The 26155-nt window shown below is 40.4% G+C and overlaps 1 protein-coding gene across 2 annotated transcripts in view; it reads right to left on the bottom strand.

The window, feature by feature from the left end:
- LOC147462108 (chaperonin CPN60-2, mitochondrial-like) overlaps positions 1 to 13400 on the bottom strand; it is a 101011-nt gene extending 87611 nt beyond the window's left edge. The window contains exons 1-3 of one of the 2 annotated variants that reach the window (XM_086509544.1): positions 13176 to 13400; positions 13034 to 13052; positions 12677 to 12811 (exon numbers count right to left, since the gene is read on the bottom strand). In XM_086509544.1, the coding sequence (XP_086365670.1) occupies positions 12677 to 12811; positions 13034 to 13052; positions 13176 to 13213 (192 nt within the window). In that variant the 5' untranslated portion in view covers positions 13214 to 13400. The remainder of the gene's footprint in view (positions 1 to 12676; positions 12812 to 13033; positions 13053 to 13175) is intronic. The other variant, XM_086509545.1, reaches the window with a different exon arrangement.
- Positions 13401 to 26155: the final 12755 nt, after the last annotated feature.

Raw genomic sequence — 26155 nt, 5'->3', positions numbered from 1 at the left:
TTTGGGATACTTATTTACTAGAGAGACCAGATTGAGCGGTTTTGTTGTGATTTGCCAAAAGAGATTCAAGACTATTGTCTGAACAAGAAGTTTGACTATCACAAGGCGGGCACCACGTGCCAATAGAAAAGAACAGACTGAACAACTTTAAGCACTTCAAATAACAACTGAACTGAAATGGAGAGAGAGACGACACGCGACATGGAGTGGCGGAATTCCACCCCAGAGAGTATTGGCCCCAAACCTTGGCGCCCCTTTCGGTATTTCTTTACATTGCATCATCAAAGTACAAACCGGTACTCCAAACTCTACACCTTCTCCAGGAAGCATGTCAGAGAATGAGCCCTAGCCTCATTTTTAAAGGCCCTTGGCCTGAAAAGCAGTTATAGTAAAAAGCCTTTAAAACTCAAAAGCTTCTGGTTCAAAAGCAAAGCCAAAAAGCTGCCAGCGCAATTTACGGAAATCCGTACAGCCTACCACGTCATCAGCCAACGCAAAACGCAGAAATCCATACAACCTGCCACGTCATCATGTCAGCGCAATTTTTGGAATTTTTCTGCTGCCTTAGGGTTAGGGTTAGGGTTTTCAGAATTACGGTTTCAGCAGTTAGGGTTTCTGGCAGACATTAGGGTTTAGGCCCCTCGGCCACATCTATACGTTGACTCCATTCTTTAGGCTTTGACACGTCAACAGTTTGTTACATCTCCCCTTCTTGAAAGAGAGTAATCGTCCGCGATTACAGCATACCTGCAAAACAACTCAAGTTAGCTCAAAAATTTTCGAGGGTCATTCCGAGGAACAATCAGTTTGCTCTTTTTATTAAGGAGTTAGCTTCTCCTTTCTGCTCTTTTGATCAAGGAGTTAGCTGCTCCTATCGGCTGTTTTGATCAAGGAGTTAGTTTCTCCTTTCGTCCAAATCGGAACTTTTGATATTCCGGCGTAGTAAAATTAGCCATCACACCCAGACCATACTGATCTTCCTCGGGTGTCTTGATGCACTAAAATTACATACCCAGGCAATCTCATCCAATTAGGAATATTCACTGGTTGGCACATCACAATGCAATACAAATGCTCACATATGCATGTTACAAGACATAGAAACATAAAGCCGCCGATGAACACTCCTCCCGCATAACCTAACAAGGTTCGGGCCGGGAGATATTCAACGACTCTCTCATCACTCCTCCCGCAAATAACCTAAAAAGGTCCGAGCCATGAGATAGAGGCCTTTTACAACCAAACGCCCCCCAGACCGCAGCATGCGTCGTTTGGAGGTGCTGACAGTAACCACTGCCCAGACTTCTTAATACTCCTCCCACATAACCATCCAGGTCCGGGCCATGAGTAACAACAACAATACTCCCCCCGTAAATAACCACAAGGGTCCGGGCCATGAGTAAAAACAACAATACTCCCCCCGTAGATAACCACAAGGGTCCGGGCCATGAGTATGAACAAGCATTCTCAAACATCATTTCTCACTTCTCCACCCGGGAGTTAAAATCACCAATCATTGAAACCAGTATCAAACCAGAGTCAAACAATTCAAATCGGCACCAAAACAGGTTCAAAACAGATAGCATCCATTTCAAACAAATTCCAAACAGGATCACCGAACAAGCTCAAACAGAACTCAAACTTAAAAAGAAATCTCGACATCATTCGAGCTCAAAAAGTCGACTGACTTTCCATCCTGAAACCTGCACCAAAAATTAGGGTTAGGTTTCTTCCATAAGGTCGTAGCCGAGCACAGCATGGTCCATCAGCTCTTGGACAAACAGTGTTTCTTTGGCGGCGATGGTAGTCCCAAGATAGCAATCGCACTCGGTCTCCAAGTTCATCTGCTCGTGAAGAGACATCTACTGGGAGATGTCGAGAAACTTCAAGTTATAATCTGCTAGGGTTTCCATGGTAAGCATTTCAGGATACCCCACTCTGCCAGAAGTTGTACTCCGAAGGAAGATGTCAAAAACCACGTAACTTCGGGCAAAAATTTTCTTGAAAGCTTGCCAAGTACTTGGAGTATGCTGCTTGGTAGCTGTAGACATCAACATCTGCATGGCACTGCTTCTGAGAAAAACAATGACTTGAAACAAATCTGGATCCTTCTCTTGCAAGTGATCTTAATTGGCTTATGCCCTGTAAGACACTACGGTGAAGACGGGAGCGCGCCCGATGCGCGATGAAGTAAGGGTGGGAGTGGCTAATAAGTCCGGGTTGGAGGCCGAAGATATCCTCGAATAAAGCTCTGTCTGCTCTTTTGTGGGATCGGGTTGGAGGACGAAGATATCCTCGAATAAAGCTTTGTCTGCTCTTTTGTGGGACCGGTATGCTTTCAGAAAAGCACACGCCTGATGCTCTGATACCACTATCACAAGGCGGGCACCACGTGCCAATAGAAAAGAACAGACTGAACAACTTTAAGCACTTCAAATAACAACTGAACTAAAATGGAGAGAGAGACGACACGCGACACGGAGTGGCGGAATTCCACCCCAAAGAGTACTGGCCCCAAACCTTGGCGCCCCTTTCGGTATTTCTTTATATTGCATCATCAAAGTACAAACGGGTACTCCAGACTCTGCACCTTCTCCAGGAAGCATGCCAGAGAATGAGCCCTAGCCTCATATTTAAAGGCCCTTGGCCTGAAAAGCAGTTATAGTAAAAAGCCTTTAAAACTCAAAAGCTTCTGGTTCAAAAGCAAAGCCAAAAAGCTGTCAGCGCAATTTACGAAAATCCGTACAGCTTGCCACGTCATCAGCCAACACAAAACGCGGAAATCTGTACAACCTGCCACATCATCAGCCAACGCAAAACGCGGAAATCTGTACAACCTGCCACGTCATCATGTCAGTGCAATTTTCGGAATTTGTCTGCTGCCTTAGGGTTAGGGTTAGAGTTAGGGTTTTCAAAATTAGGGTTTTTGCAGTTAGGGTTTCAGCAGTTAGGGTTTCTGGCAGACATTAGGGTTTAGGCCCCTCGGCCACATCTGTACGTTGACTCCATTCTTTAGGCTTTGACACGTCAGCAGTTTGTTACATTGACTCCATTCAGAGACTTATAAGACATGCTAAGCAACGATTTGAAATGCATACCCGCTCATTGACTTATCTTACGGACAGGATAATATCCACCTCAACAAGGCAAGAGTCCGCAAGATTCAAGAGAATGAATCAAGGGAACTGGATGACAGCTCATCACACGATTCTAGAAAAAATCAAATGGCAACACCTCTGAAGGTTTCGACGAACTAAAAGAACCAAATGCAAGTTCATTAGAGGATTCCGGAGAAAGGGGATCAAATAATAGTGCGTCTCAGGGTTCCAATGATTGAGACTAACGTGCCAATGGACACGTCCCACGCACAAGGAAAGAAAGGAAAGGGAATCAATTGGTTGATCAGAGAATTCCCCAGACCCAGGATAAGATTTTTGAAGCGGATCAGTATACGAGAAATTTGAACTCTGCTTTTGCCAAGGTTTGCGAGGCTTTTAAGAAGTCTCGAGCACAGCATAAGAAGGCAGCCGACAAGAATCGACGCGGCTTGCAGCTAAAGGAAGATGATTGGGTGCTCTTACTGTTTGAGAAGGCACACCTAAGGAAACAAAAGGGAAAGGAGCGGCTTTTTCCAAAGCTAACAATGCAGTACCATGGCCCTTTCCAGATTCAAGCGAAGATAAATGATGTATCCTTCAGACTGAAGTTGCCAGATACTTAGAAGATTCACAATGTTTTTCATGTGAGTCTATTGAAACCTTTCAAGGGTGAGGTGTCAATTGACAAGGAGCCTGAGGATCAACCTGAAGTGGAAGAGAGCGAGGAGATTCTCGTTCTAGAACAGATACTTACTCGCCAAGAAAGGAAAGAGAAAGGTAAAATTAACGGCGGTTCTTAGTCAAGAACTATCCGGCATTGGATGCGAAGTGGGTGGATGGAGGAGGAGAACCTAGCAGATACTCCTCAGATATTGGAACTTTACCTTGAGGTTTTCAGTCTAGCTTCGACTATTCCGAGAGATCCCATGGTTAGCAGGGTTGAATCTCGTGCAAACGGGACTCCATAAGAGGGGGTTCACTCCACTCCTTTGTCACAGGTTACCCAAATGAAATAAAGTCACTAATTTTCCTTTGGATTTCATGGATACTGATGGGCTGACAATATTCTCAAGGATGACTTTATGAAAGAAGTACTTCGACATGGGAATTCCCGACATGAATTTGATTTATGTGTGCTCTCTCATTGAATTGTGTTAGAGTGCATGTTTGAAAGACAAAATGACTGCACCATTTCAGTCTCGAGATACCATATGAGATGGACATGATAGCAATAAGAATTAGTCAACCAACATCACTGAGATCAGGTATATAGATCTAGATGCGATTGCTAAACACGTTGTCGATAGATCATGGTCCGATATATCGCTGGACTTTATGTGATTTGATTTGAATGTGATGTGGATGTTCACTAACTGTCGTCTTTGTGCAAGTGCTCGATTTGTGTCGTCCAGTGCGTTAGTGCTTAGAGTCAGTCTCTACTGAACTGGTTTACAACTTATGTTTGATCTTGCAGGCGTAATCGAGGGCGATTACAATTCTTTCAAGAGGGGGGTATGTCATAAAATGATGACGTGGCATCTCGAAAATGGAAGCTGACAAAGTATAAGTTGTTCCCAACTTATGGGGTCCCGTCCGATGGGGCCCAGGGGACACTTAAATAAAGAAAAAAAGAATCATGTGGAGCTGCTGATGTGGCAGGCTATGCGGCAAGCCTGAAAATTGCGCTGAATGGCTGACATGGCAAGCTATACAGAAATTCCGCGTTTTGCGTTAACTGTGGCACGTGGCAAGCTATACGGATTTCCGTGATTCACCCTGTCAACTTTTGGGAGCAAACGCTTTTGGGATTGACTGCTTTTGAATTGATTGCTTTTGGGACATCCCTTGTAAGAATAAAAAAGCCCTTGGGGCCTCGCTCTGCAGAGCCTTTGAACGCAGAGTCTGAGAGCAGAGGACCCTCGAGAGTTGTACCTTGTTGTGATCAATAAATAAAGAAATACCGAAAGGGGCACCAATCTTTGGAGCCAATGCTTCTAGGCGCGGAACTCTGTTGTGCCATGTCGACTCTCTCTCTCTCTCTCTCTCTCTCTCTCTCTCTCTCTCTCTCTCTCTCTCTCTCTCTCTCTCTCTCTCTCTCTCAAAGTCCAGTGATATTGAAGTTTCCGTTCGTGTGTTGCTATTGATTTCTCGCTTGGAGTGTTGTCACAAACGGATGACGTGGCAGTATTGCCCGGGACAAAGGTGCTAACATGGCAACAGGATGACATGGCGGCATGCAATCCGTCATGCCCGAAAATTACGCTAACAAACCACGTGGCGACAGTACGGAATTTCCGCAATATGCGTTGGCATGCTGACGTGGCTACTATACGGAATTCCGCAAATTGCGCTGCTTGCTTTTTGGGGCAGATTTTAGACCGGATGTTTTTGGGACTTTTGCTTTTGAGTTTGGAAGCTTTTCGGGCTCTGCTTTTGGGCATCCCTTGTAAGAATAAATAAGCCCAAGGGGCCTCACTCTTCAAGGCATATGGACGCAGAGTCTAAGAGCAAAGGACCCCTCGGGAGTTGTACTTTGCTCAAGCATTAATGTAAAAGAAATACCGAAAGGGGCACCAATCTTTGGGGCCAAACTCTCTGGGCACGAAACTACGTCAGACCGTGTCGACCAAATTGAACTGTGATTTTAAAGTTGTAAAGTATTTTAAGTGATTCTCTCGTGTGTCCTGCCAGATTCTCAACTTGGGGTGTCCAAGCCTATGACAAGTGTCCAAGTCTGTTACAACCTCTAGAAGGACATGCATGATCAAAGAGGTCATAGTTGCATACCCTCACTTGCATAGTATAGTCACTTAAGCATATAGGCATATGAACAGTCACTTAAGTCATTTATTAATAAGTGACTTTGACATGACATTTATAAAAAGTTATATAAATGTAAGGTGCAGCGGAAGTGAATGTTGAACTTTGCTCAAGATGAGTGCTCCGAACTGTGCTCAAGGGTTCCTTTTACTTACGGAAGGGAGAGCCTTCCGTTCCTTTAGTGAGAGAGTCCAAATGATCACAAACAAAGTGGTAAACACTGTGAATGAAGCTGCTGAGACTGCGAGATAGAGAGAGAAGAATACGACACCAGAATGTTGTCCAACCCTCCTCCAAGGGTCCCACTCTCTATGGCGAGAGCGATCTACTATTGATTGCACAAATCTCTACAATGGTCTAAATGCAATGGTCTTGCTGACGATGTCTTACCGTCCATCTTACCGTCTTATCTGCCTTTCTTTCTTTGCGCTCGCAATCCAATTCTGCCTTTCTTTCTTCAGCTGTTAAGCGCGCTTGCTCGCCCTCACGCTAAAAGGCTGTTGTTCTTTCTTCGGCCGCCACGCGCTTGCTCACGCTCACGCTCACGCTCTAAGGCTGCCGTTCTTTCTTCGTGCTCACGCTCCAAGGCGGCGCGTTGCGCTTCTTGTCGTATCATCATGTCCATCATCGTCTTGACCAAAGCCTCCATAAGATTTGGTACAATCCTTGGCATAGATAAGGAGGGGGAAGGGTCGGAAAAACCTCTTGGTGAGGAAAATTCTTCGCCACTTCCATGCGAAGTATCCATTCCGCTTCAGGTGATGATCATACACTGAAGTCTTGGATTCTTAAGTTCATGAGGAACTTGGGTTCTTGTGGTTCTTGGGTTCTTGAGGTTCTTTCTTTAGCTTGCAATCTGTGTTAGAGAAGGATCTTCTCTTACCCGAGCTCTACTCTTTGACTGCAGGCACACCCTTGGCGGCCTTGCACTTACACCAAGGTTGCTTTTTCCCACCTCACGTCGATTGGCCGACCGCTAGGTGCACATTCCGCTCTCAATGAGTGAAAAGAGAAACAAGGGGAGGCTAGACAAGCCCTTCTTTCTTTCGTTTCCTGTCACTCTTCAAAAACACGATTAGGAATCGACACGCCCAAGTGGTCTTGGGTTACGTGCGACCGCAACAAGCAAAAAAAAAATCTTGTGGTTCTTTCCGTAAGTGATATAGAACACTGCCAAAGCTTTGATACCAATGTAAGGTGCAGCGGAAGTGAATGTTGAACATTGCTCAAGATGAGTGCTCCGAACTGTGCTCAAGGGTTCCTTTTACTTACGGAAGGGAGAGCCTTCCGTTCCTTTAGTGAGAGTGCAAATGATCACAAACAAAGTGGTAAACACTGTGAATGAAGGTGTTGAGACTGAGCGATAGAGAGAAGAATACGACACCAGACTGTTGTCCAACCCCCCTCCAAGGACCCCACTCTCTATGGCGAGAGCGGTCTACTATTGATTGCACAAATCTCCACAATGGTCTGAATGCAATGGTCTTGCCGACGATGATGAAGAAGATGATGACGACGATGCTGAAAACTGAAAACGCTAGGGGCTGAAATCTGCAAATCTGGTATCTACTGAATTCTGACTCTATGTCGGTGACGACAATGCAGCGACAACGCGCTGAAAACGCAGATGCTGAAATCTGCGAATAGCGGGCTGAATCTGCAAACGTTGGCTGATCTGACCGTGCAGCGAGGATCTGCTGCGGGAAGGTGAGATCTGCGAGGTTTAGGGGCTGCGGTGCGGAGTCTAACTGCTGAAAACTGAAAAACGCTGATGCAATGGATGTGCTTGTCGCCGGGAATCTGCAAAACGCTAGGATGATCTGCATGTTGCAAAAACGCTAGGCTGATTTGTTGTTTGCAAAAACGCCACGCTGATCTGGGAGTCTGCAAACGCTAGGTGATCTGATGCTGTGGAAAACGCCAGGGCTGATCTGCTGTAGATGAACGCCAAGGCAGATCTGCAACTGAAAAACGTTGGCTGGTCTTGGAGGCTGAAAACACTAGGGATTCTACCAGTCTTGCTAAGAAGGTGCCTGTGAGTCGGACTCCTGCTGCCTCTTCTGCCAGAAAGTGCTAGCGCTAGCTTTTCTTATATATCTGCTTAGCCAATTTGCCCTGCCTAGTTTCCCAACAAAGTCACTTATTAATAATAAGTGAAAAATGGCTAAAATAGGAAAAATAGATTCTATGCACTGTAAAATGCTCCTGATGGGTACCGACTGTAATCTGATGATCATGCTCTGTGCAACCAAAGGAAATGCAACTACTCAAGTGTCTGGACATGCATGGTCTGCGAACAGACTCACAAAGGTGTCAGAACACTTCCTAAGCTAACTAAACCCTTGTCATGAAGTAGCTTGTCCACATGCACATAGGGTTAGATGTGCACGTGACAATAAGCAACCCCTTAGTTGCAGATTATCAGCATGGAGCACTCAATATTCACCATTTAGCCATTGTATCAGCATTTGTGCAAGTGATTAAAGCAAGTACTTGCTCTCGCAATAGGGGAAGGGGGCCCTTGAGGGTGGTTGAGACCCGACATGCGGTGTCCTCTCTATTTTCTTTCTCTCTCTGTCTATGCCTCATTGTGTTCGGTTTAGTTTTCTCAAGTAAAGTAAAGTAACCTTATGTTTGTGCAAAGTACTAGATCTGAGGTAAATAATTAAACCTTTCCACTGCACTTGACGTTGGTATCAGGGCTATGGACGTGCTTCGGTTTCACGAACTCGAGGAAAGAACCAAAGAAGAACCAAGAACCCAAAGAACCTCTCTCAATTTTCTTTCCTCAAAGCTTTAAGCTTTGCGTCCCTACCCAGGCTCATTAGCCACTCCCACCCTTTGTCCGTCGCGCATTGGACGCGCTCTCGTCTTCATCGCTATGTCTTTGAACAAAGATCGACATCTGATACACAAAAATCCACATCTTTAGTACCAAGATCTGCGTGCCTCCTATGCGGATATGGAAGGAGTTGGAGAAAGGATCCCTAACCCTCTTCTCCATTCGCATTCACATGTAGCGTACATCCAATTCCGTCGATCTGGAACCATTGGAAATACCTCCGAGCACCCTTACCTTTCATCTTCACCCGCAATGTTTTCACGACACGATTATTCAGGAGGTAATACTTGCTCGCAAGGCAGAGTCAGCATCAAGGCTAGTATTCTGCAACAATAGTAAGGTTACCTAGTAACTCGATTGGTCGGTACATCGCAACAGTACCTACATCCACATTATCCAAAAGTTTGAAGGAGTTGTCATCGGTTTATGCATCCACAAACATATGGAGCATTCAGCATCAAAAGTACAGAAAGCATCCACAAGAAGTTCAACAGTTGTGTCTCATCTTTAATGGGGGATGTCACGTGCCAATTGCACTGAGCCACGTGGTCAAGCTACTGCTATAGTTTTGCATTAGTCTTAGTTAGCTTATAATCTAGCCTGGCATTTTGTGAGCCTCTAGAAGGCCAAGCATGATCAGGCAGGTCATAGTTGCATTGTCACAAGACGGGAACCACGTGCCAATAGAAAAGAACAGACTGAACAGACTTTTAGCACTTCAATAACAACTAAACTGAAAGAGAGAGATGACATGCAACACGGAGTGGCGGAATTCCACCCCAAAGAGTATTGGCCCCAAACCTTGGCGCCCCTTTCGGTATTTCTTTATATTGCATCAACACAGTACAAGTCGGTACTTCAGACTCTCCACCTTCTCCAGGAAGCATGCTAGAGAATGAGCCCTAACCTCATATCTAGAGGCCCTTGGCCTAAAAAGCAGTTACAGTGAAAAGCCTTCAAAACTAAAAAGCTTCTGGTCCAAAAGCAAAGCCAAAAAGCTGCCAACGTAAATCATGGAAATCCGTACAACTTCCACGTCAGCAGTCAGCGCAAAACACAAAAATCCGTACAACTTGCCACGTCATCACTGTTAGCCCAATTTCCAGAAATCTGCTACGTCATCAGTTTCGGGTCCTGCTTTATTTTTATCCTTTGTCACGTGAGGCCCAATCGAACGAGGTCCCCATAAGTTGATAGGACTTCTTCTTTTGTTACTTGTCCTTCTTAGGGTTTCGGCCCCTCGGCCGGCATCTGTAAGTTGGCCCCCTTCTTCAGGGCTTTGACACGTCAGCAGTTTGTTACATGCATACCCTCACTTGCACAATATAGTCACTTATGTATATAAACATATGAATAGTCAATTAAGTCATTTATTAGTAAGTGACTTTGAGATGACATTTATAAAAAGTAGGTAGGGTAAATCACGAAAGGACCTATATAAGCAACCCCTAGGTCCTCATTGGGAGCATCAGAAGATCAGAAGATCAATACCCAGTTTATTTTCAACTTTTTTCCATAGCTCTTGCATTGAGAGAACCAATCTCCTCATCACCATTTGCAGAAATTGTACCTACTTGCACAAACCTCTCTCTCTCTCTCTCTCTCTCTCTCTCTCTCTCTCTCTCTCTCTCTCTCTCTCTCTCTCTCTCTCTCTCTCTCTCTCTCTCTCTCTCTCTCTCTCTCTCTCTCTCTCTCTGTGTGTGTGTGTGTGTGTGTGTGTGTGTGTGTGTGTGAAGCATAGCCGACATTCCATCACTTGATCCCCCTTGGAGCGCCCACAACGGTCAACCCCACCGGAAAGTAAAAATTGTTACAAGGAGCCAGTGGGCTGATACAAAGGCCAATGGCCAAAACCATAAAAACTGAAACAATTTAAACACACCGAGGGAAAACCTCTCCTAATGAGGGTAAAAAGCGCTCTAGCAACTATTCCAGGGAGATGTCACAAATGGCAACGCATGCAAATATCAATAGACTTAAATAATTGAACCGGACAGAGAATAAATGGAGAAGAGAGAATAAGAAAATCAACACACTAGTGGAGACTAGAAAATGGGTTGGTCTCTTAAAAAATATTGTTATTTTTTGGGAGAATTCTTTTACAAGCACATGAATCGAAGGTAGGCGACTATTCCCACGCTCCATTCCGGATCTCGAACACGATGGTACTTCAATCTTCCTTTCCTCCTCGGGAAACGTGAGACACGATGCTCTCAACTCAATGATCTTATCAATTTGATCTCAAAGCCCATCCGCTTTTCAAAACCGGCTCAGATTCCGATCCTAGAATCCCTCGACAAAGGCCAAGGCCCTCTCTTGCTCTGATCTTAAAGCTTAAATACCTACAAATTATTTTATTTTTTTTACAATAGCAAACAAGGAAGTTCAAATCACTGAAACTCCACTCCACTCAAAAGATCAAGGCCATGCAAATGACCAATAAAAGTGACACGATCCTCTCTACAACGTGCCAAGAGCACGCTCCTCCGTAAGGAATATACCTGTAAAGTCCAAATGAAGGTCTCTGTCCACGAGCAATGGTGGTGTCCTCACTAGGAAGGTAATGTTCTCATGCCTTTTGCACACAACTATCCCTTATAAATCCACTCGTATAGTATGTCCCGATCACGCCACAAGTTGTACCCCCACAGGAGCCACGACCGCCTATGCAGAACAGGAACGAAAGGTCCCCCGTAGCCAAGCCAAACTTGAAGCTACCAAAAGCTGCCCTGTCCGAGGATAGCTGAAGGAGAGGCAAAGAGATAGCCGAAGAAGCCTCTTTCTCTCTCCAAAGAGTGGTTTTCTCTGGACTATTTTCACTCTCTAGAATATATTTTTCTCAAAAACACCTTCTCTCTTAGCACATTTTCTTCCTATAAAATCTGCTCAGTTTTCTCTCTAGAAATAATGGTAAATTTTCTCTCCAAATCGGAGCTCGTTTTCTCTCTAGAACTTAGAAACTACTTTTCCTCACACTTGATTTTCCAGTCAAAAAAAGCACTTGCTTTTTTCTTTTACTCAAAAAACAGTTGCTTTGCTTTACCTCAAAAGATTTTGTTTTTTGCTTTCTCTTGCTTGTTTAGTTTCTTTAAAAAGCACTTGGTTCTTGCTTCTCTTTCAGAAGCATCTGCCTTTTGCTTTCATCTGAATAGCGTCTGCTTTCTGTTTTTCATGAAAAGAACTTCCTTTTGTGCTTTTGATTTTAGGCTTTGTTCCTTACAGCATGAGAGAGAGAGAGAGAGAGGAAGAAGAGGATTTTAACGTCGCAGGAAACTATCCCAAGAGACCTCAAAGATCTATCCAACAAGAGTTGAACTCAAGCCCTGTTATGAGAGAGAGAGAGAGAGAGAGAGAGAGAGAGAGAGAGTGAGTGTTTTGGCTAAAAAGCCCAAAGGCTTTTAAGGAATTTCTTTCAGTTCTAGCTTTTGGCGGGTTGGGCCTATATGAGAGTTCTTAAGAGGAGATACTTGACAAATTAAATTATAGGTGCAGAGAGTGGAAAGACAAAGTACTTGGACTTACCTTGAGTTCAAACGTTGTAAAAAGTATTTTAAGTGAATACCCAACCAGAGGTGCTGATTGTGGCAATTCATGGCCATTGATCTCTCTTACACAGGAGCATCTTACTCCATCTTCATCTCTCTCCCCTCACTCTCTTGTTCGGTTCAGTTTATTTCACTATGGATTACTCAAGTAGCATATAATGTCGATTTACCAATCACTACATGCATTTCCACTTTATTGTGCACGCACTACACAATATCATAGATGCCGACGGGTGTACCTTAGCTTCTGGATGTATGTACATACGATGTGTGTGTATGTAGACATGCTCATAAATTTTTAATGAACGCTTGGCAGCACTGTGGAACCATTGCAACCTCGTGTACAAAAACAAAAAAGCAATCAGTTATACCTTGGGACCCATTGTGACTTTTACTGCGTCTGCCAACTGCTCAACCCCTTGAAGCATAAGTGCCCTTGCCCCCGTGCCAAATCTGATGTCCTTTGCTGCATAATTCCTAACTTGAGCAATTTGTCCGACATTCTTCTGAAAACGGGAATCAATAAATATGTGATAAGTGTGGAGTCTTTATTACATAGAGTCTCGCTCCATGCTCATCAAAGCTTGTCATTGAAAGGACAAAATTTTTCTCTCTGTACAGGTTTAAAAATGTTATTGCTGGTCTATCCGATATACAGAAGACGGGAGTATATGGCCACAAGGTGAGATATAAACACAGCCTCGACATCACGAGGGAGAGAAACTCACACTCAGGCGAGAGGACCTCCTGCATTGACAAACACCCAACAATAGTGTACTGAGATATTGGCCGTAGGCATGCAATCTCTCTCTCTCTCTCTCTCTCTCTCTCTCTCTCTCTCTCAGTGCGTGCGTGCGTGTGTGTGTGTACCTGAAGCCGCACGCCAAAGCAGTGGCAGCTCGATGCATCGTTGCAAGGTTGGAAGCGGGACGGACTGCAGAGGTTGAGGGTTTAAAAACTGGCACTAGCCTACTTTAAAAATGGCTCGCCTCGTTTCCTATTCAGCAGGCCTCTCTAATTTTTAACAGGGAAATGAGGGAAGGTGTTGGTAGCACACAATGGTAGAGTGGAGAAGTTTTGAGACTCCATGGTGGACTTATGTGGGAGCTTTGCAAAGTGTGAAGTATGAAAAATTCATTTGAGAGATATCCTGAAGGGCTTTGCATTGGGTTGAACTTTTCATAGTTTGTATCCACAATGATCATTTTTTTCATAATGAAGTGATGGGAAGGAAAGAGGAGGTTGTTGCTTCAGTTACCAAGGCTTTTGAGACATGCCAAAAATATTCGGATGATTCAAATGATTCCATTATGTTGGCTTTGGCACTCGTTTAAGAACCTTAGCATGTGTAGGAGATGGGAAAGTGCCACTACACTTAGGAACTTACGCTTATCTTTGCTTGAGAAGTGAGTGGATACCCTTGCGCTACTTAGAAAATCAAGCTTTCATGTCACTTTATTTCTCTTGGATCTGCTACCATCAAGGTCGTGGCCTTGAGAACACCTTTTTTTTTCTCTACTTGGGGAAGCACTTGTCCAGTGTGCACATCTTCATCAATGGACATGGGTATTTAAGCACTTCATGGGTAGAGTCTCTCTCTCTCTCTCTCTCTCTCTCTCTCTCTCTCTCTCTCTCGCACACACACACACACACACACACATGCACACACATGCGCGCACATATTTCTTGACGCTTTCTATAAATGTCCTAGTAAAATATTGTCCTTTGACATATATTAGTTTGTAATGCATCTCCAAGTTTGCAGTACTTTTTGTTCGATTTGCGTGTGGAGGTTTGAGTTAGAATCCAAATTTTGATGCTCCTTTTCTTCATGGCATTATTGTAGCGAAAAGCCCTTCTTTTTTGGACCTTTATCAGGTACATGTACTAGTTTCAAAAAAATGTGTCCATAAGTGGGCTCTTGTGTGAGTTAACCTTACCATGGAGAACACCAATCAGTCAATTAGGAAAAAAATTGTTATGCAAAGACCTTCGTCTTTTTTTATGAGATGAGCCTTGGCTTGTGTTACAATCAATCGCCCATTTGTACACGTTTGTACAAAAGAGGTTCACGATCATCCTTAAACGTGCTTTTGCTTTGTTTGAACTTGCAACATTTGTAACTAATCATGGTGAACATAGGAGATTTTATATTATTTTCTACCTCTTCTTGTTCAATGGACCACTTAACTTTTAGGATGTCCTTATCATGCCAATACATATGCTTAATGCCTTTACAAGCTTTCTCTTCAACAATTTGAGTATACACAACGTGTTAACTTTTCTATCTTTGTTTTCATAAACTTCAAATCCCAACATAATTTTCACATTTTTATTACAGTGTCAAGCAATCTTTTGGAAAAGTAAAGGCAAATAAACATGCTTTCACACTTACAAATTTTTGTAAAGGTCTATATATCCATCATCCATTACTCACTCAAAAATGCCCTAAAAAATAGGGTTCGACCCTAAAACTAGGGAAAAGTCAACTAAATTGGGCCACAAGCCCCCTTTGCATGAGTATTGGTTGTTTTTTATCTTTTTAAGCTCTTTTTGAATCAAGAGGGGGGGGGGGGGGTGGGGGGTGGGGGGGGGGGGGGTTAGAGCATACTAGGGTAGCATCTGCATGCTTTGGCTCACCTCAGAGGTCTTTTTGAGCTCCATCTATTTCCCTTTTATGTTCTTACTCGTAGTTATGTGCTAATATACCATGACATAGCAAAGAAGAGGGTTTCGATAAACCACAACTCTTCTTTGTGTAAGTCGCGTAATCCTAATTATATACTTAGCTTCCAAATCTAATCTCTCTCCCTATCACTTGGTAATCCAAAGCCTTTGAGAGGGAGGCTAGGAATTCAAAGATTTTGTGCAAAAATCAAGATCCTACTCATGAAATAGTTAAGCTTTCACGATTCGTATGGGATCAAAGGCTCTATAGTTGTTGTTTTGAATATGCATGTACTTATGTTCATCATCCAATAAAGAATTTCTTTTGAGATGGGGGCCAATCTCAGAGAATGTCCTCCATGTTGGGTGTCGTGTTCATGTTGCAATTTCTTGTATGCCAAAATAGCTTAATATGCACATCCTACAGGTTATATCACATTCGAAATTTGGCTTGTTGATATCAAAGCATGTGCATTCCTTTCTTTTAGAAGAGGGGTGATCATGAAGTAGATTCCAAAGGGGAGCCTAGTTATAAATTCAAGGTAGGATAGGGCAAGGGATCCATTATCCTAGTGAAGGGCAATCTTGTTAAACACTTTGAGAATTGTCTTCCTAAATTAGGCTCTTTCAAGAGTTACATTTGGTTTAACCACCATTGAGGGAGTAAAAAGCCTAAAAGGATTCACAAAGCTAAAAGATAGGCAATGTGTCTAGCCTCTTCTATACTCTTACTATGTAATAGCTAGAACCACCTTGGGGGTATGGAGCTTCTTGATTCTGTGCTAATCTCAAAGATATTAATATATTGATTGGTACCCATAGAAACAAAGAAATTTGACACAACAAGGTTTTCTTAATGATGATGATGATGCGCACATGTATACATACAAAACTTGTGCTAAGCAAGAATTGTATTGGGCATTTGCCAGAAGCACATAATTATCCAAATTTATAAACAATTGGCTAATCACAACTCTATCTTTTTCTTGTTCTTAATTTTGAAGGTGTTTGGGCTATGTCTTCTACTTAGGCTTCAGATGGACATGAGAATACTTTCTCCAATTCACAAGAGGCTTCTCAGAGGAGAGGAAGATATTCTCTATGAAGTCTTCCATATCACCTAGAAGTAGGATTCAGTAGTCTCTTCAACAAAGTCCTCTTACAAAGGAAAGGAGAGGAATATATTCCTTTATGAAGTCTTCCATATCATTTAGAATTAGGATTCAATAGTCTCTTCAACAAAGCCCTCTTGCAAAGAAAAGAAAGAACCGTCTAGAGGACTATGTAGATAACAAAGAGAGGTGGGCGTCTCTTTATTTGAGCCTGAAGGGATTTGGGTTGACAATGGAGATATTCATCTATGAAGTTTTTCACATCACTCAAAAGAAAAAATCAAGAGTCTCTTCAACAAGGTCCTCTTGCAAAGAAGAGGAAGAACCATCTAAACAACTATATAGGTATAAGAGAGAGAAGTGTCTCTTCTATGATTCCAAAGGGAATAGGGGTGACAGTGGAGAGCACTCATATGACAAAGTGGATCCTCCAAAAAGGTTTCCAAAGAAGTTTCTTTCAGGACAAAAAGCATAAAAGGCAAGGCTGTGAAGTGAATTCTCTCTCACCTTCTCTCTTCAAGAACTACGAAATTGTATCTTCTTTCAATATGAGGGAGGTAAAGACCCTAAGGATGCATTTGAGAATTTTTTGGAGCAACTTGATATTTCTTTTCAAGGCCAATATTAACCTCAAGACTTGAAATTGACCTTGGCTACATTACATGAAAGGCCAAGCCTTTTAATAGTGGACTTCAAACGTAGACAAAGACAGTAAGCCTAAATATGGTATGAGTTTAAGGCAGCAATTTCAAGAGATGTTCTTCTTCAATGAAGCCAAAGGTAGACAAAGGCACTAAGCCTAAATATGGTATGAGTTTAAGGCAACAAATTCAAAGATATTCTTCTTCAATGAAGCCAAAGCCCCATGCACAAAGAGAGATGTACTTTCTCTTTATGGTGGAATGGAAAAACCTTTTTCTTGTTAATCATCACAAAATTGACTTCTTTGAGTAGTACTACTTAATGTCGATGGTTTGAAATCAAGTTTGATTCTCTTAATTTCTCAAGATGTGATAGCTAGAAAGGCTCTTACAAGATTGTATGTCCCTAGTTTTGGTCAAGAGACTGCACATAGAAATTTTTCATGTTATTTGCCTTTGGGCATGCATCCCCAAGCAATTTTTTAATATTTTTATTTTGATGTAGACCTGCTTTTTAACTATATCTACTTGAGTAAAAGCACATCCTCTCAAGATGACTTGATAAGAATTCATAAATTTTCTCTTCTCTCTCAAAGTTTCATATGGATATAATAAAGGTTTCAGTTGAGTCTTGAGGTTTTTCCAATGGAGGTTAGGTTAAATGCATACCTTGAGTCATAAGATACTTTTCCATAGTATAAGAAGCACACTGAGTGCTACATACGGTGAGCATGGATTGATTATTGCCTATGGTAAGCATGAACTCAAGATTTCCTTAGAGAGTAGAATTCCTCTTAATCTTCAAAAATCAAGTAAAGGAAGAGATTTTTATGCCTATATATGCACCTTCAGCTAGCCTTTGTTTCCCACAATATCAACAATTCATTCTCCTAGGCAAGTATGTGTGGTCTTGAGGTTTTTGTCTACAACATGGGAACTCGATATTTTATCATCAAATCCAAGTAATTGCTTACAATGGAAGTCCTTATATACTCGCAATCATAGGATCTTCAAGACCCCATTCTTGGGTATGTTTGCAATGGATAGTAGTATCTTATCTCTTATTTTGATAAGAGTTTTCAACAAGGATCCTAGTTTATCTCTACTTGTCACAAGTATAGAGCACAAAGATTCAAGGTAGCTTAAGTCTCTTACCTTAAGAAAGGTGAATACTCAGTAAACTATTTGAGAGAGACTCAAAACCTTATCATTATGATAAGAACTCCTTGAATCATAGGTTTACTCTCAATGATAAGGAGCACAAGCCAAAAAATTGGCATGATTGTGGTTGTTTAACTGGTAGAACAAACCATGAAATAAGGTATGTTGATGTTGGAAGCATCCAAGTACACATAGTTTTTTATAAGATATTTCAACAAGGATCCTAGTTTATCTCTTCGTGTCTCAAGTATAGAGCACCAAGACTCAAGGCAAGTTTAGTCTCTTACCTTAAGAAAGGTGAATACTCAATAAACTATTCGAGAAACACTTGGTCATCAGAAAGTACACCTAAATCGCGAGAAATACACCTCACTTTCAATTTGGCCAACAATTTTCAAAAAACTAAAAAGACATCAATTTTTGGAGCAACTTTAAAAAATAACAGTGAACATTGTTAAAAAAGACTTCAACTTTTTGAGCTAAAGTCAATATAGAAAGTTTTTTAAGACAAAAAAGTGCAAATATTCCTTAAAAAATTACACAACATTCCACTAAAAAAACAAATACATCCTCGAAAGCCTACAATGGAAGACTCAAGCCTTTCAATTACAATCCTTGAATTTTTCCATCAAATTTTTTATGGTCTGTTGATGAAGATAACCAAACATCTTCAAAGTGAGGCCATAAACAATAATTTTCATATCCTCCAAGTTTAATTTATTGATACGTCGTTTGCTATTTTTTGTTTTCTTCTTCTTAGTCACTTTGATCAACTCAAGTAGTACTCACTTGTATTTGCATCTTCTCAAACTCTTTTGTATCAATGAACATCAATTGAATACAACTTTGCAATACACTTGTATCGTAGAATACACAAGTATGAAGATTTTTGTTCATTTGTTGTGTATAAGTATTTTAGGATTCAAGTTTTTTTAATTCTAGAAGACAAGAGTACTTCAATCTTGTATTCCAGAATACAAGTTTTAGCACTTCTCTATATTAGAACACAAGATTATAACAATTTTGTATTTTAGAATACAAAATTACAACACAAGTGTATTCTAGAATACAAGTTTGTGTATTGTGAAATACAAGTTTGTAGTACAAAGTGTATTTTGGAATATAAGTTTGTAGCACAAGTGTATTCCGGAATATAAATTTGTAGCATAGGTGTATTCTAGAATACAACTTTGTTGCAATCTTGTATTCCAAAACACAATTTGCTCTCTCTAGAGGTTATATCTAGGTATGTCTTTTCCATCTTCATCTCCATCTCCTTGTTCTCTGTGTGAGTTTGCTTTATCTTCATGTGTGTACTTTGCATGGTTGTGTGCAAATCGTTTTTGCGTTTTCGCTCACGCGCAAAGTTTAAAGGCAAATTGTGGGTCCAGAACTTGGATTAACATATTCAGCATCCCAAAAAATTTCCCATCAGGCCTCCTTGGGTATTAACCCCCTTTCGGAGCTGTTTATGCCCTCGGAATTTTGTTTTGAGCATCACAATGAAGATAGTTTTCAGCCATACAAAAAATCTTCATGAGTGTATCTTACAGAAAACATGTATTGGTATGGAGGTTAAAATTACACATGCATGATGGATTGTAGATACAAAAAGAGCTATGTTTTGACAATCTTGTGCAGAGGAAGGAAGTTGCCATTGGTTGTTTGATACATTGGTTGTGTAGCTCTTTGTACACATGGTGTGGATTTATTGTTATATGCATAAGGAGACAACTCGAAAGCAAGTGTGATTCTTCTATTCTTGATGTACTTTTCAATGAGTATAGGTTGGATGGTATAAACTACTCTCTTTGGTCTTCCTTGGTCAAAGAAGTACTTGTTGTAAGAAATTTGTGAGATTATGTGGTTGGCTTAGAGATTCAATCGTGGAGTGTTGCTCTAGCCACTCCGCAAAGAGATAGTGTGAGTACTATTGTAGCACGTATTGTTGTTGAGACACTAGAGCAAGGGAGATGGGACTAGCATGATGCACTTGCTTTTGGTATCATTTTGTTAGCATATAAAAGATCTATTGTGCCATAAATAAAGACATACTTTGATTTTTTGGTTTAAATACACATAAATTCTTATTTTTCTACTTAAGAAAGCCTTAAAATATTAGGGATTTTTAAATCTTGTTTGTTTGATTATTTTGCAAATTTTATATCCTTCTTGTTGTTTTATAAGTATATATTTTGGATTTGGTATGCTTGATAGCAAGAACTTATGGCTCTTTTTTTTATGTTTGCAACTTCTTCTTTGTAAAGTCTTCTCCTTCTTGTGATGCTCATGTTTTTTAGAAGTAAAGAAGAGGTCAACAATCTACTCTCGCTAATCAATCTTCATTTGCTCTAATTGGTTAAGGTCGTACAGGTTCACTCACTCCCTCACATAGTAAACTTGCTCCCATCAGTCCTCACTTTCAAGCACTTAGGATACGTGTGTCAATAGCTGGAGCAGATTCTAGAAAAGACAACTTCTTCCACTTTCTTTCGCTTTTGGAAGTGGTACTCCTCGACGACATTTGTTGGATGCTCATCAATTTCTAGAACAAGCTCAAGGTATTGACGAGACTTTACCGATGGTGCCTTTACAAAGAGTCAATGTTCCCCCTAGAGGTATACTTGCTACCTCTTATAAACCAAAAAAAAAAGCATCAACTCATGATGTTCAAATCCTTTGAGAGCATGCACGAGACAAAAAGCTTGAAGGTCATGCTTGGTCAATTCGAGTAGGTGTTTTTGGCCACAATCGAACAATTATTGAACCTCTTATTTCTGTATGCCGTTGATGATAAAGGTCCCAACAATGAGGAAAGCATTTTCAAAGTGGTAGGTTATCTTGTTGATGTCAGAGAAAATACCCCGCAAGATATCTTATAATGTCTTCTAGAAAGGAAAGAAAAACCAATTGTGAATGACAAAGAGAAGAAATATGCTTTCAAACTTGATTCATAATTTTAGTTTTTAGTTTTGTTTATGAAGCTTTGTTGCAAAAGTAGAGATAATCTTGTTAACTTTTTAAAAACTTAGATGCAAAATTTGGGGTTTGTAAATTATAAGCCTTTTTTTTGTGTTGCATTTTTCATCACAATAGTGAAATCACAAAGTTTAAGTTTTATTAATTGGTCAAAAATTGATGTGATTATGGGAATGTAATTGTTTTGAGTTAAATATGTGATTGTAAATTTGTCAATTCTCCATTGTTTTCAAAATCCTTCGTTTGTTAAATGAAGCATGACATAGATATTTTAAGATTTTTTAGCCATAATTTTTTTATAAAAAAAAACTTGCGAGCTTAAATGTTCATTTTTTTGAGTTTTTTGGGCTATTTTGGAAATTTTTTGTGGCAATCAAAACTACACCTCATGCCCTGTTGTAATTTTTGATGACCGAGTGTTGAGAGGGATTCAAAACCTATCATTATGATAAGAACTCCTTGATTCATAGGTTTACTCTCATTGATAAGGAGCACAAGCGAAACAATTGGCATGATTGTGGTTGTTTAAGCGGTGAAACAAACCATGGAGCTATGTTGATGTTGGAAGGATCCAAGTACACATAGAAGGTTTCTACAATATAATCTCTTGAGAATGACTTGAAACCTCTGAACCAAAACAAAAGGGGTGTGTAAGCATTTGATGACTAAAAATACACATATTATCTCGCATATTAGTCACCGTCGAACAACCTCTTTTCCTAAGGTAAGTTAAGAAAAATTATTTCTTCTATGAACCATAGAAGCATACAAACATGTTTCTCCATTGACAATTCCAAATATTTGTAGCTGCATTGTGAATACAATGTTTGGCTATTCTTAATTTGAAACTTGGAATCCCCAAAAGATTTACAAAGGATTAAGGTAGTAGAAGTCAACTTTCTCTCAAAGGAAGATTTCACAAGTTTAAAATCTCTTTGGATCTAGTCTACGTTTACGTGATATGCTTAAAGAACCCTTTAAATCCATAAGGCAATCAAAATCGTTATCAAGTGTCAGCGGCAAGCGGCCAAGCCTCATCATATCAATGGTAGCAAAGTGACAACCACCAACACAAATATATCAATCTGTGAGATGTAGCTAATCCAATTGTGCATGGAGGCTACAAGAGGTAGCTAACCTCTCAAAAACCCCCACCCTACCTTGCTAATCCAAAGTGAAAATTTCAAGTGTGCGTCAAACACCAAAAGCTAGTCTACTTTGCTACAAGCTTCAAGTGATGATTTGAGATAGCTACAACACTTCAAATGCACTCAAATTTTTCATGTGAATAGACCACACCATATTAGATGTTTCTATGATGTCAAATCCTTGTGTAAAGACAAATCATGCTGCAGGTCATTTTAGACATCTGAAGCACTTAGTAGCATCCTCTAAGCAAACTCTACCTAATTCTATGCTCAAAATTTGATTTGGACATGTGGTTTGAGCAATATGAGCAAAAGTAGAATGTAGATATGCATACTTGGAATGACAAAATATTGCAAGAAACTTTCTTCAAAGAACATAAGAGCTTACATCCAAACTTACATCAAACAGAAGAGCTTTCACTTGCAAATGTGCAGCTATGATCAAAATTGAAATGCCACACCGTACAACGAAGATATGAGCAAGAGAAGGAAGAGGGAAGATACCGTCGATAGAAGTAGTCATACACTCACTTTCGTTATCTAAAACTTAGGTTTGTTTATACAAAATTGGCTTTTACACCTTAGTCAAGGTTTATAAAAAAACTGGAAACTCAAGGTAAAATAGGACTGAGGATCATATCTAATCAAAAGATGATTACAATCCAAAAGCAATTGGCCCCATTTACCTATCATACATTTCTAAATGAATGGGTTCATTGACAAAATGTTGGGTTCAACGAGAATTTTATTCAAAATTCAAAGGTGGTTACAATAGCTGCGCTCAAGGTGATAAAAGTGATACGCATGTTAGCATTGCTGCTACATTCTCCCCCTCCTAGCATGTTTCATCCGTGACACTTCTACCTGTTGGCAAAATAGTGGGAAAACCTAGAAAAAGTCGATGGTATAGGATTTCACAGGTGGCAAGTAAAGTTGACGGGATATCTTATGAAAAAATAGCTTTGTAGTAAAGCACGTAGGGTGCACTACGTGAATAAAGATACCACTGCACTCAATGCTTGGAAAACTCTGGAATGTATGTTTGGTGCTAAAGGAAAACACTCTAAAATTTCACTCAAAATGCAATTATATGGCTTGATTATGAAAGAGGGAGCCAACAGATTTTCCACAAGAAGTATGATGGAAATGGAGATCCCCATAATCACCTAGCAACATTTAATAGTTTTTCAGAGTCAAGAAAGTCTATCATTGCATAGGTAGTATGAAATATTTGGCTTAACGCTTGAAGTGTTTTGACCTGGTTCCAAAACATAGAAAATGGAACCATCACGGATCTACCCACTTTAGCTAGTAGACTTGTGGCATCATTTTTAAATATGGAAATCAAATATAACATTGTTGCTTAAGTCTATAAATTTAAACAAAAACCAGGGGAAACTTGACGAGATTGTGCTAGCCAATTTGAACAATATGATGTCCAAGAAGAGTATTACTTGGGTAGGAAAGACTAGTATCGTTATGTTTAAGTTGCTCAACAAAAACTTGCATGCTAGCCTATATAATATGAAACATGCGACATTAGATGATTTCATACATGATGTGATAGATTCGAGGGACAATTGCAACATTTATTTTGAATAGAAGGAAGGTTCTGACACTAAGAGAGAACAAACGGCAATGGCTTTGCCCACACAAGTTGGACCGCTTGTAAGCACCTCTCCAATTAGCAATTCAAGTTTGAAAGAAGTCTTAAAGACGATAACACTAACTCTAGCACAGTTACAAAAACAAATGTTTATGAAAACTAAAGGGAAAGGGCAATTCCTTGTTCCACCACTGACACAAACTATGGCTCCCAATAAAAACAACAAATGATGCGCCATAGAGAAAAAGTGGACCAATCATGAGACCCATATTGCTATTATAGACCAAAGTATTATTGGAGTGTGTGACATCTTTTGCACCTCCTTATGGAGCCTTTCCCTAGACATTTATGCATGCTTAGCCATCCCAAATGATGTCCTTACATATGTACATAACCCATGGGTGTTTTCACACATGTTCCACTTACATATGAAGCCAAGAGATAGGCCAAACCGACCCTTAAAAGGGTGCATACGGGTTCTCCACTTGATTCTCCCCATTTGAAATGATCCTTGAGCTCTCTCACACCTCATCCATAGATCCTAATTCACTCTACTCTATGCTAGATCTTGGGAGCAAATTTCTCATGCATAAGCATTTAGACTAGCATTGTCGCTCTCGTCATTGGTCCTGTTCTTGGTGAAGAACGTCGAGCCACTACCCTTGCTAGAAGTGCTTGGAATAGAGGGCATGCTTGATTAAGAGCATCATTTACCTATTTGCATATCATTTATGTGTCATTTTTGTTTTCTTGCAACGAGCTCTCAAGTCCCTAAATCGGATCTCATTAGAAAAGGTTCATATGTGTGTGAAAGCTTGTCAAGTTTGACTTGAAGTTGCTTTGTTTGGGCAATTCCCATGTGAAAGACTCAGGCCTCAAGTGGCCAGCTTGCTTTGTTAGAGTGTTGACCTTCACTTCATGGGTTCAATTTGCATTGTCCACTTTTGGTTCGTGGCAAGCTAGGTGGACGCAAGGCGGGTCCTTGCCTATGTTGTACTCGTCATGCTCTCTCCTCATTTTACTAGTGAAATTGGTCCAAGATCGTCAAACAAGGTAGTTGGTCAATGTGACTCACTAAATCCGCATTTGGTTATAATGTCAGTATTTCTATTCTTGCTAAGTGTAGCATGGGTTTTTCCGTTAACCCAACCTCATGGTATCAAATCATCTAGCCTCTTACTTGTGTTCGGCTTATTGTAGAACCTCTCTCGTTGTGCTGTTGTCAATGGATGGTTGTGAAGCATCTACTCTTCCTACTCTCTACTTGTAATGTCTCATAGAATACCCTTGAAACAATGTGGAATCTATACCTTCGTGTGTCATGGATGTAAACCCATTTTTTGTATATGTATCAAAACCTTAAGACGGGCATGGCTCCATCATCCTTCTTAAACATATATACTATTTTGCTATCTGTGAGGGATGTTGGTCTTGCGTTTTCCACCCATAACATTTTATTTGAATCCACATTTTCCCTGTAGTAGACTCCCAAGATTTTGTTACCAATTTTCAAGCATTTCATGATCCTAGAGTTGATTAGTTTATAGTCTAATAACCCTGTGAAAGGTGGTCCTTCCATGATATCCTCACTAGGGTTATGAGTTTTTGCTTTATTTCCCCTGAGTTGGTATCGAAGTATGTGTCTTGCACTTTTTCGAGGATAAAAAGAAGCCTATCTCGCTCAAAGTTTTCACCCAATGTGCCAAAAATTTCCCACAAACCTATGACCTACTGCTTTGGTTGAAGGATTTTTCTTAGGAGAAATCTCTTGTTGGTAGTCTACCAATTACTCCAACTCTTGCAAATTTGCACTCCAATTAGTATGTGATTCCACAATAGTCATGCGGATCAATTTTAGTTCAATATTGAACCCGATTTCCTTTCAAGAGTTCGCAATTTTTCAAAATTACTTTGTTTTGCACCTGCTTATAATATGCACACGTATTATAGAAGAGTCACTTTGGTGGAGTTTTTCACAATTTTTGAAAGCCTTTGGATTATCTTAGTGGAAATATACTCCCCTACGTGGTTCTTCAAGCTGGGTCTTATCTTAAGTTTTGTAGATTTCAAGTTCTATACCATTTTAGCAGTTTCTCATAATATATAGCTTCAAATTCTTCTAAACTTGGTTAATAGCTTTCATATTCCATTTATAAAACCTAGGTAACCATAAATAGTTAAAAAATGTAATTCTTTGATGAAGCTGCAAAATAGACGTGCTTTATTTTTAAATTCACCATAATTTGAATTTTTTGCCCTTTTGAAGGTGGCCAAGGTGTATACACGTAGTTGGTGTCCCACTTATGAAATGGTTTGACTTTTGAATGCCAAAATTTTAGTTTTCTTTCCTTTTTCCACTTGTTTCAACAATTTTGTTCCAGTTTAGCCCTATCTCAAGATCAAGGATTTTCTTTACCCGAGTGAAAAAAAGCGAGCAAAGTAGAATTTTGAGCGAAGATACCAAAATTCTAATATTGTACCATCATAAAAGAGATAAAGAAAATCACACAAAGCATGGTTGAAACACCCGAATAGA

The sequence above is a fragment of the Adiantum capillus-veneris genome, chromosome 3, assembly GCF_014529385.1.
Source record: "Adiantum capillus-veneris isolate H3 chromosome 3, ASM1452938v2, whole genome shotgun sequence".
NCBI lineage: Eukaryota > Viridiplantae > Streptophyta > Polypodiopsida > Polypodiales > Pteridaceae > Adiantum > Adiantum capillus-veneris.
The sequence above is the reverse complement of the archived record's forward strand: the minus strand, read 5'-3'. Positions and strand labels throughout refer to the sequence as shown.